This window comes from Onychomys torridus, chromosome 13 (assembly GCF_903995425.1).
Source record: "Onychomys torridus chromosome 13, mOncTor1.1, whole genome shotgun sequence".
In the NCBI taxonomy this organism is placed as follows: Eukaryota; Metazoa; Chordata; class Mammalia; order Rodentia; family Cricetidae; genus Onychomys; species Onychomys torridus.
In genome coordinates, this window is record NC_050455.1 from 65,428,994 (window position 1) to 65,441,030 (window position 12,037).

Consider the following 12,037-nt stretch of genomic DNA (forward strand, 5'->3'; position numbering starts at 1 on the left):
CAAAGTCAGAAAAATTTGTGTCACACATAACCCCTATTTGCTGAAGTTTTGAATATCAATACTTTACATAACTTCAGCATTTTTCCATGTTTATTTTAAAAGACAGAGTCTCTCTGGTAGATATCAATCCCGGTGTAAGAATGAGGCGATTATTGTGTGTGTTAAAATGCTTAATATTAACTTTACATTCTCTTGAACAATTCAGCCAGGAAATAGGATTCCTTTTTCTTGGAGGTTTGGTAGGATTTGCTCACTAAACTGCCTTGTCTGTGTAGTATTTTTAGATGGAGATGGGAGACAAAATATTACTGCTACTTACTGAATCAGATGACATAACTTAATGTTTTTCTAGTAAAGCACTTTTATTTCCTTCCTCCCTCCTTCAGACTACATGTATGCAAGCGATTGCTCTATCCCTAGCTTGCCTCCATGCTGTGCTGTGTGTGTGTGTGTGTGTGTGTGTGTGTGTGTGTGTGTGTGTGTGTACACATACAAGGGACTTACTCTGTAGCCTATACTGTTGCATTGGAACTTGAGATGATACTCTTGCTTCAGCTTTCTCAGTGTTGGGGTATCGGGCATGAGTGCTTGAAAAGGTTTAGTTGCATGTACTTTTTTTCTTCAAGGAAGAGTAGCTTTCATAGCCCACACTGCTCTCAAATTTGTCCTTTTGCCTCATTCTTTAGATTGCAGGGATAGCAAGTATGTACTGCTGTGCCCAGTTTCTTTTATTACTGCCTTTTTTTTTTTTTTTTTTTTAAAGATAGGTCCTAGAACTAGCTAAATAGACCTTAAACTCAAAGAGATCCTCAGCATCTGGAGTGCTGGGATTTAAAGGCATATGCCACCATGCCTGGTCCTTTTATTATTAATAATACTGTGTTTACTTTTCTGTTTTTTGGGCTTGACTTCATTTTGTTGTCTTCTAGTTAATTTTTTTTTCTTAATCTTTTAAATTTTTTCCTTTTTGGGTTGATTTTGATACTGTTTGTTTCTTGAACTACTTTCTATAATTATAGATAAACATTTAGAGAGATGTCTGGGTGGTTTTATAGATTTTGAAATCTAGTATGTTGTCTTTTTAAGGGTTTATTTTTTTCTTTATGTGTATGAGTGCTTTCTTTGAATGTATGTGTATGTACCATGTTCATGAGGTGCCTATGGAGGCCAAAAGAGGTTGTCAGATTCCCTGGAACTGGAGTTAGAAGTCTTTGTGAGCTGTCCTGTGGGTGTTGGGAACCTAACCTGGGTTTTCTGCAAGTGCAGAAAGTGCTCATTATCACTGAGCCATCTCTAGCTCCTGTAGTATGTTCTTTATTGCTTCTTATAATGGATGACATTTAATTTTGTTTTCTGTTGTCCTGAGGTGGGTAAAATTCTTTACTGCAAGCAAGATGTCTACTTAAAGTTCCTCAAGTAAAAATAGACTTAATTATAGAGAATATTTCATTTTATAAGGAATGGAGCTTTTCCATGGCCTCAGAAACAGGCAGTGGTTAGGAATTTAGAGGTCTTAATGATTTGCCATGCAGACTATCTTAGGATGTTAATATCTTTATTTTTTTTTGAGATGTTGATTTTGTTAACTTGTTTTCATTATTCCTATAAATACAGATGTAGGTTATTTTAGGCAATTATAACTGAAATAGGTAGCATTCAATAATACAATTTTTCAGTTTCCCTGGCAATTAGGAAAGTAGCCTCCTAGATCCTATTGTACATCACAGCAGATGAGGGAAGTCAGCAAAATTTGTATCAATTTCTAATTAACTAGAATTTACCTAAATTTGGATTTTTTGTTATTTCTGTCTCAAGCCTAATTAAGAATTGAAAAGCAGTTTCAAGAAAACAGTGTATTGGTGATTACATGTAACTAGAATACTTCATATTTATTTTCTTTTTTCTACTTATTTCCTATTTTCTAAGTATCTACCTTGCCATCATATATACCACAGCTTTAAAATTTTCTTCCTTTCTTCCTGCCTTTCTTCCTCCCTCCCTTCTTCCCTCCCTCCCTCCCTCCCTCCCTTCCTTCCTTCCTTCCTTTTTTTCTGTTTTTGTTTTTTGTTTTTTGAGACAGGGTTTCTCTGTGTAGTTTTGGTACCTGTCCTGGATCTCGCAATATAGACCAAGCTGGCCTCGAACTCACAGAGATCCGCCTCGTTCTGCCTCCTGAGTGCTGGGATTAAAGGCATACACCACCACCATCTGGCTTAGTCTTAATAAAGTGTCTTTAAAAAATTATTTTGTCTAAGTATGGGTTAAAGATACATTGGCTTTGGATACCAGTTACAACTGGATTTTGTAGATTTACTAAGCAGCACTAGAAGTTATTCAGGTGACATAAAAATCCAACTTGTTTGCTTAAGTAGTGACAATTTTGTAACAAATACTGTATTTTATATTAGGTTTTAGTTATACAAAAGAACATTTTCATTGGCTAAAGAGTTCATAGTGAAGAAGCAAATAGGGATTTATATTGGCATAATCTGACAATAAGGTTGTTAATAAGACCCAAGACTAGGTTTCCAAAATGAAGTGAAAAGCAAAATTTGATTTAATAATATAACTCAAATGTAAGTTTCAAGAAAGCTTTTTGAATATTAATGTTCTAAGTGATGTGGAATATGTAAATATTGATTGCTATCAAGAAAAATCTGATTTTACAATGTAATTCTGGTAGTACTTTTTTTATATGTTAGATGATGACTTGTCTTTTTTTTTTCTTCCCCTTTTAGAATATGGTTTCTAGTTTTAGGGTGTCTGAATTGCAAGTGTTACTTGGCTTTGCTGGACGGAATAAAAGTGGACGCAAGCATGACCTCCTGATGAGGGCGTTGCATTTATTGAAGAGTGGCTGCAGCCCTGCGGTTCAGATTAAAATTCGAGAATTATATAGACGCCGGTACCCACGGACACTTGAAGGACTTTCTGATTTATCCACAATCAAATCATCGGTTTTCAGTTTGGATGGGAGTTCCTCACCAGTAGAACCTGACTTGGCTGTGGCTGGAATCCACTCGTTGCCTTCTACTTCAATCACACCTCATTCGCCATCATCTCCTGTTGGTTCTGTGCTGCTTCAGGACACTAAGCCCACCTTTGAGATGCAGCAGCCATCTCCTCCCATTCCTCCTGTCCATCCTGATGTGCAGTTAAAAAACCTGCCCTTTTATGATGTCCTTGATGTTCTCATCAAGCCTACAAGTTTAGGTAAGTATTAAGGAAAAATTACTTTTTAATTAAAAAAAAAGTTTTTTTTTTTAGAAGAGAATAAAACAATCTACAACTATTTTTTAGTTATTTGCTGTTAATACCTTAAAATTGATAGCCAGGGTGGGCAAGATGGATCTTAGAGTAAACACACTTGCTGCCAAGTCTGACAATCTGAACTCAGTTACCAAGCCCCACAGGGTAAGAGGAGAGGACCTATTCCTGGAATAAGTTCCCTGATCCTGCATACGTGTATCACAGCATGCATGATTCCACAGATAAATAAATGCCAAAAATATTCACAAGAATGGATATCCAGGCATGGTGACGAGCAATAGTCTGAGAGATCTTTGGGCTCAGGCAAAAGTTCTCATAAGGAGTCCAGCCTGGGCTACCTAGTAAGTTTGCGGCCAGTCTGGATTACATAGTCCTTATCTCAAAAGCAAAAACAAATCCCACCCCACTAAAAAAAGCAAGGGGCTAGGGAGATGCTTAAATGTGTAAAAGCAACAGGCTTGAGGGTCTGCGTTTGAATACCTAGAACCCATGTAGACCCAGACTTGTAATCTCAGTGTTCCTTCCTACAGGGAGGTGGGGAGTGGAGATGGAAAATCTCAGAGGCGCGCGCGCGCGCGCGCGCGCGCGCACACACACACACACACACACACACACACACACACACACACACAAATTGTACCTGAGATTGTGCTCTGACTTATGTGCCCTTACTCTTATTGGCACATGTGAATATGGGTGCACACATAAATGTTAAAACAAGTCAGGCATGGTGGCTTATGCCTATAGTCCCAGTACTTGGGAAACTGAAACAAGAAGATTTCTGAGAATGGGTCAGCCTGGGCTACATAGTACTGAGCCAACCAGGGTTAGATTACAAGATCCCGTCTTAAAAGCAAAATGAGACAATAAAACTGAACAAACTACAAAATTGAGGTATTACTGCTAAACATTTAAATGTACAAGTAAAAAATTGTGGTAGCCATAAGTGAAGTTTAATGTAAAAATGTATCATTTTTCTGCTTTTTCTTCTTAATTTTTAAAGAGTTGTGATTATGTGGCAGAGGGGTAGGGAGGGGTGTAAAAAACCAATATAGAACTTATATCATCTGTTTTTCTTTTGCCTTACTGTATAGCCCAGGCTAGACTGGAATGCTGTCTTACTGCCTCAGCCTCTCAAGAAGTTAGATTACAGGTGTATCCCTGCACCTGGCTAACTTTTTACTTTCAAAATTGTGTGCCTTTTGTTTAGTTCTTCTGCCCTCTCAATTCCTGTGGCTAGAACTACTTCCCATATTCTTCCTATGTCTTAAGGACTCAGATTGACTTGGGCTTCATGTCTGTATCAAGTTTTGGAAGTGTTATGGAATCCTAGCTTATGTTTAATGTAGTTTTCAGCTGCTTTCCTAACGATAAACTTTGTGGGGCTGAAGAGATGACTCAGTGGGTAATAGGAAGTACTGCTCTTGCAGAAAACCCAGTTCAGTTTCCAGCACCCATATCAGGGTGGCTCACAACAGCTGTAGTATAGCTCCAGGCAATATGTACACCTTTATACCCCATACAAACACATGCACATAATTAAAAGAATTAATCTTAAAAAAATAAACCCCCTTTGATGAACTTTACAGTTTCTTATTACATTTTTATTATTTTGTGTATATATGAGTGCTATATTTTATCTTTGTGACTCAGGATGAAGTTGTCAGATAGGACTGGTTAATCAGACAGGGATGGTCTGATTGTTGACAGGTCAAGATGGCTACTTGGTATCTTTTACTTTTTGTTTCATTTATTTATGTTTTAGCAGTTTAAATTATGTGAGAAAAGTAAGAAACCCCTTGAACTTCTTGCCATTATTAATGCTATTAAAAACAGATTTTTGAGGACAATGAGATGTCTCAGTAAAAGGTGTTACTGTGGAGCCTCATAACCTGATCCTAGATACCTAGAACCCTTACATGGGAGAAGAAGGTCTGATTTGTGCAAGTTGGTCTCTGATTATTGGGTGTGTGTGTGTGTGTGTGTGTGTGTGTGTGTGTGAGTGTAATAATAAGTAATGTCTAACCACCACAAAAACTGTACATATCTTTGAAATTTTGATATGAAAACATGCTTTTTATTTTGAAAATTAATATTAGAGGAAAAGCAATATGCCTCAGTGGGTCAGAGACACTTTGTGGCCAAACCTAAAGACATGAATTTTATATCCATAATCCACAGGATGGATGGAGAGAACTGACCCTTGCAAGTTATCTTCTGACCTCTACAAGTGCTCTGTTGCATGCACGTATAATAGAAAAAAATAACATGAAACACTCTAACAGAAAGCTGGGTATAGTGAGTGGTATACACCTGCTAATCTCAAAGACTGTGGAGTTAATAGTTTAGCTTCTTTTTATATCTTTAAGTCCTTCATATTAGAATATGCTCAGTAAGCTTTTGAGTATGCTGCAACTGTTATAAAAGTGATGTGCTCATTAATGTTAATCCATTAAAATGAATGCTTTAAATTATTTGAATAAATAAAAGAAACATATCTTATTAACTCAGATAATAAATGAGTATTAATTTGGAGGTGGCCATGTGGTCTAATTGTAGGGAAGCTAGGAGAAAATTTAGATGGCTTTAGGGAGTATATTGTTTAGTTTAGGAGTTATTAAGTGGAAAAAGGAAAAACAAAACTGGGCAAGGTGTACATACCTTTAACTTGGGAAGCTGAGGCAGGAGGATGGAGAGTTTTCAAAGTCAGCCTGGGTTATACAGCAAGACACCTCAGAGAGGGTGTGAAAAACTGTAGCAGAGTCTTGGGCTGGAAGCACAGGGTTCAAGGGCTTCTCTAGCATGTGTGAGGCCCTAAAGTAGATCCCTGGAACTGAAAAGTGAGCAGAGATTAACAACTGAGTGTGTAGTTATGATTAAGCAATATAAATTATGTTCAGGTTTTGCATTGGCCTAATTAATGGGGAATTCAACTAAGCTTTCTTATAGAGACTTAAGGGAGCTTGTAATGACAAGTCTATATACTTGGGATTATTGTAATTTGTAATTAAAAAGGATTGAGCTCTCGTTAATCATAGAAGTTGAAATTGTAGTGCATAATTGTAAGACCAAATGTGCAGAAACTGAATAGACTTCAGAAGGCCTGAGAAATAAATATAGGTTTGCTAGAAAAAGAGCTAAGATTGTTGTCAATGTAGGACTGTACCAAACGGAATTTAGACATGGCTTATTCAGACAGGGGGCACTATAGCAGAGGAATGGTGATAGAAGTGATTATTTTTTAAAGATTTATTTATTTATTATGTATACAGCATGTATGACTGCAGGCCAGAAGAGGGCATCAGATCTCGTTACAGATGGTTGTGAGCCACCATGTGTGGTTGCTGAGAATTGAACTCAGGACCTCTGAAAGAACAGTCAGTGTTCTTAACCTCTGAGCCATCTCTCCAGCCCCCTATAAGTGATTTTAAAGAGGACTTACTCTACACTTGTTACCATGGGAAGTTAATGGCAATTGTAGATATTGAACAGAGTGATGTCAGTAAGAATGGGCAACAATGACAGAGAAGAGGACTTTAGACAACAGGACTCAGTGTGGAAGGTAAAGAATACTGAAGTTAAGAAAAGGACACCTGAGAATTCGACTATTGGTAGCTATTTCCCTCTTTCATAATTCTGACTTAAATTCACTATTTTTCAGATATAAGAAATCTTAATTCTTTGATCTCTTCAGTTGACTTTTGTAGTCATTGATTATTAATATAATAATAGTGGCAGAACCAAATCATCAAAAATAGAATTTGATATTTTGCTATCATTTGATAATATAAATGGCCTTATTTTCTCCTGTTACCATTGTATGTAAATATTAGCCTTTGTACAATTTTATAAGTGTTTGAGCTTTAACAGCCCCTTTATTTTAAGCAATATTTTGATTTCTCTTTGACTTTATTTTTACTGTCATAAAATGTACGTAACATAAATCTTACTGTCTATATAGAATGTATTCTCATCACCATTCCATCTGTTTCCTTTCATCTTGTAGAACTAAATCTCTGAGCCCGCCCATAAAACTATGATTCCCCTTTCTTCTGCCCCAGCTTCTGGCAGCCACAGTTCTGCCTTCTTATCTGATTTTGACTGTGCTAAGTACCTCATGTAAGAGAGCTCACAAAATATAGCTTTTTGATAGTTGGCTTATTTTACAGTTGTTATAATGTCCTCCATATTTGTCCTTGGCCAAGTACATGTCAGTTCTTCCCCTGAAAACTGGTATGTATAATACTGCCTTTTTCTTATCCACTTGTCTGCCTGTGGACACCGGGTATCATTCACATTTTAGCTGTTGTGAATAATACTTCTATCAATATGACTATTACTATCTATCCAAAGTAGAGTTGTTGGATCATATGGTAATTGTTTTTAATTCAAAGCAACTAACGTACTGTTTTCCACAACAGTTGCACTATCTTATATTACCACGAACTCAGATTTGCATGAGAATTTCTCTATACCCTTGCCAAAATGTTCTGGGTTTTGTGGTTGGGTGGGGCATCCCACTCTCACTCTTTTCCAGATTACTCTTGAGTAGGAGCATCAGGAAATATTAGTTAGAAGTATAGAAGGGGGCTGGAGAGATGGTTCAGAGGTTAAGAGCACTGGCTGTTCTTCCAGAGGTCCTGAGTTCAATTCCCAGCAACCAGATGGTGGCTCACAATCATCTGTAATGAGATCTGGTGCCCTCTTCTGGCCTTCAGACATATATGCAGGCAGAACACTGTATACATAATAAATAAAATCTTAAAAAAAAATAAGATGAAAAAAAAAATAAGATGAACAAATCCTTCAACAGCAGTTTTAGGGACTAGGTAGAGCACTTGTTGTGCAAGCACAGAGACCTGAGTTCAGATCCCCAGCATCCACATAAACCCAGTTGCACATCTAATGCCAGTGTTCCTGTGGAGAGATGGGAGGTGGAAACAGGAGAATCTCTGGATGCTTAAAGGCCAGCAGCACTGGTTTGTGCACCACTGCCCAGTATCATCAAGCCCTTTCTAAATAAAACCTCTTGATGCAACTGCATCAATCTTAAAGACCCCTTAGCTTCATCAGTAACAACAGGTTAACATAAATATTGCTACACATAGTTGCAGTTCTCTCAAACTTACATCTTAAAGCAAACTCTTAATAGAACCATTTGATTTTCTTGCTAACAAAACGTAGGATAAATTGATGTATTCACATCAAACTTAAATTCTTCTTAACTTCACCAAACCATGGTGCATCAATATCAATAGGTTAACATAATAACTCTAACATAAACATTAGTATACACAATTATAATTCCTACAATCCTACATTCAACCGTCATTCGCTCATAATTCTCCCTTTTTGTAATTTTTTAAAAATGAATCTCGAACCTAGTTAGAAAAACCCCAAACTGCTCTATTTAAACAGTTCCATTTTTAAGCAGTTCCATTTTTACATAAACTGTTCCATAAATCATCAGCATTTATAGAGTCTATATACGTAAGTCCCATTGCAATGAAATCAGTACTGTCCATTTCATTTCTTAAGTTCACAAGTTCAAAAAGAGTTCTAGTGCCATTGCTAAAAGTTCCCCTGAGTGCTCAAAATCAGGGCCTGGCTTGTCAGCTGCATTTAAGTCTTCGTATTGCTCTCAGAGGTAATGACTCTGAAGCAAACAGTTCCAAATATGAGGAATCCCATAACCAAAACTTCTTTTCAATGAAACTTTTGTTAACGCTTTTACAGTTTTTACAGTCCTGTTCTGTCTGTGCCTTTTGGAAGTGGGCCATTCCTGGACCAGGCTAGAGACCTTTCAATGACCACACAGCCAGACAGGCTCAAGGCTCCTTCAGTTGCTATGAGCTGAATTGTGGCCCTCCCACAGCAACTCTGGCTCTGGGAGCGTCCCATTTCCTGCTTCATTGTTGGTCCCAGTGTTCAGCTCCCCAGGTCTCAGAAATCCTCCATAGCATTCAACAGTTTCCACAAAGTCACTGGAGCATGGCTCTCACTTCCTTAGCTTCTTGGGCTCCTGCATTTCTCAGCTGTTTGTCCAGAACTGATACCCCTTCTCTGCCCTTGGCCTCCTCCATGGCACCTCTCCTGAGCCACTTGATTGGATTTCTGCCTCTCTCGTGGCTTCACAGGCTCTGGTCAGGGGCCTAGGCTCTGGGAGACTGACCTGCTTCAGCAGCTGGGGTCCGAAGTCTTTGCTGCACACCATTGCTTGCCATTCACCTTTCTCTTGGCATGCCATCTCTGGTGGGCTTTCCAGGCTGCTGCCCACCATTTGCCTTTCTCATAGCTTAGCATGTCTGCTCCTCATCACAGCTTCCTTTTGGTAGAAAGCTTGCAGACCCTTGTGCGTCTGCCACCTGTGCTGCATTGATATTCTGTGGGTCTCAGCAGCTCATGCCTACTGCTACTTTCTGAAGCTGGCAGCCTCTGAAGCTGCCTTTTGTTGTTATTGGTGGCTCTTGGGACTGCCAAATTTGCAGTCTGCTAGGGATGCTACTTCTTGTGTCCCAAGTTGGGAAAACCTACTCTATTGTCTATTTTTTATTAAAACCATCACCATATAATCCCTCTATTAAACTTTCACCATGACCCTAGGCTTAAAGCCTATATCCTACTTTATAGCTAAGTCTTACTTAAGCCTAAATAATATCCTTATGCCTAAAGCTTCTTACAACTTATATTCTTAAAGAAACTTTACAGGACTATGTTAGCAAATATTCTACGCTAATACATAAACCTACATTTTTATGATTTACTTTATTCTTAAAGAAACTCTATAGAGACTACCTTAATAAATCTTCCACCCTAATATATAAGCCTACTTTTTTTTTTTTTTTTTTTTTTTTTTTTTTTTTACAGGGATGTTTTTGTATTTATTTATTTGTCAGTAGGCATGTGGAGGTTAGAAGGTAACTGTAGGAGCTGGTTCTCTCCTTCCACTATGTGAGTCCCAGGAATGGACTGGCTCCTCAGTCTTGGTGGTAAAGCCTCTACTACCAAATCAGCCATCTTCCTGTTTGCTTTTTTTTTTTTTCCTGCTTGCACAATTTGGATAGACTTTAGTCCAGCATCCTCATAGGCCCATGACACCATCACCACTTTCTGTTTTAGAACATCGCTGTCTTCAATTTCTTTCTTTCTTTCTTTCCTTTTTTTTTGAATGCCGAATACTGGTTATTGAAGGAGGGAGGAGGTCGTAAATACAGGCTTACTGCACAATGGGAGAACCCCAGAGGGCAGAAGTTCAGAATTTTGCTTCTAATGTTTTACAATCTTGATCTAAGCTGTTAATGCCAAATATGCAGATACACAGATAAGGAGCTTCCCTTAAGCATTCAGGATGGTGGAATATCGCAGGGAATTAGCATAGGGAGGATATCAAGGTCAAGGTCAGCAAGCAAGGCAACAGTTAACCCAAAACACGGGGGTCAGGGCCCTACAGGTCCCTCCCTTTTACTAAAACATGATCTTCTGACTTAGGTTGTGTGGGATGTCAGCAGGTCACCTTACCTGTCATGGAGACACTTGTCCAGGCCACACAGGCGCTCTTCGGTTGGTGAGCGCCCCCCAGGCATTACCCGTCTCTGAATACTCATTATCATACAGGCTCAATCTTGTGAGAGCTGCAGAGTTAACTGTTGCCAATGATCTCTAAGTGGCACTGGGCTTGTAATCTGTGTGTTTGACACAGAAAAGACCAACAGAAGTCTTAACCCACCCATAGCCGGTAGGCTAAAGGCAACTGAGCCATTCCCTTCCTTAACGAGCCTTACTGCAAATTGGAGTCCTTGTAAGATGGTATCCCGAGAGCAAATGGAACTTGAGTTTGTAAATTTATAACTTTCAAAGCCAATCAAAATGTATATAACTATTGATTTAAATTTGTCATGCCCAATAGCATGAAAGATTAACTAACTGTGGAAGCTACTTTTGCTGCCAGGGTCTCCACTGTGCTAGCTGTAGTAACCAATTATGAAATGGCAATCCAGAAACAGTAGTAGTGGTGGTCGTCACAGCACAGCAACAATGGCAGCAGCAATGTCAAATTCTCTTCTGGAGCGTGTGGGTGTCCACTGGCATGGACACAACTCCAGGAACACGAACCACTGAGCCCCAATTTTCTTGATCCCATCACAACTTAAGCTGGCAGCTTTGCAAAAGAACAACTAAGAACCATAAAGAAAAAACAGGCAGCTCACAAGGAGCAGAACTAATGGTGCCATAATGGCTACATTCAAAGCCTACATTTTTTTATGATAAACAAATTCTATAGGACTACTTTAGCAAATATAAACTTAGATTTACAACTAGCATGGTCATTTATTACATGTCTTTCCATTTACTTATTTATACTTCATACATGCTGATACTCCCCCCCCCCCCCCCAACACACACACAGGGTTTCTCTGTGTAGCTTTATGCCTTTCCTGGAACTCACTGTGTAGCCCAGGCTGGCCTCGAACTCAGAGATCCACCTGGCTCTGCCTCCCGAGTGCTGGGATTAAAGGCGTGTGCCACCACTGCCTGGCCAAGCTGATATTCTTAAAGAAACTCTATAGGATTTCCTTAGCAAATATACTTCTTATATTCATACAAGCTTATAATCTTAAAGAAATTCCATAGGACTACCATAGCAAATATACTGCTTATATTCATACAGAAACTCTATAGATCTACTTTACAAGCTTATATTCAATTAAGCAAACTCTCTATAGGGCTACCACTAGCAAATATTTAACTTACCAAACACCCAAAAGAG

General features: G+C 38.6%; 1 protein-coding gene across 9 annotated transcripts in view; it reads left to right on the top strand.

Moving 5' to 3' along the window:
• The window catches only part of Pias2 (protein inhibitor of activated STAT 2), an 82,684-nt gene that overhangs the window by 18,919 nt on the left and 51,728 nt on the right, over positions 1 to 12,037 (top strand). For all 9 annotated transcript variants that reach the window (XM_036204330.1, XM_036204339.1, XM_036204338.1 and 6 more), the window contains one exon: positions 2,739 to 3,213. In XM_036204330.1, coding sequence (XP_036060223.1) covers positions 2,739 to 3,213 — 475 coding nt within the window. The remainder of the gene's footprint in view (positions 1 to 2,738; positions 3,214 to 12,037) is intronic.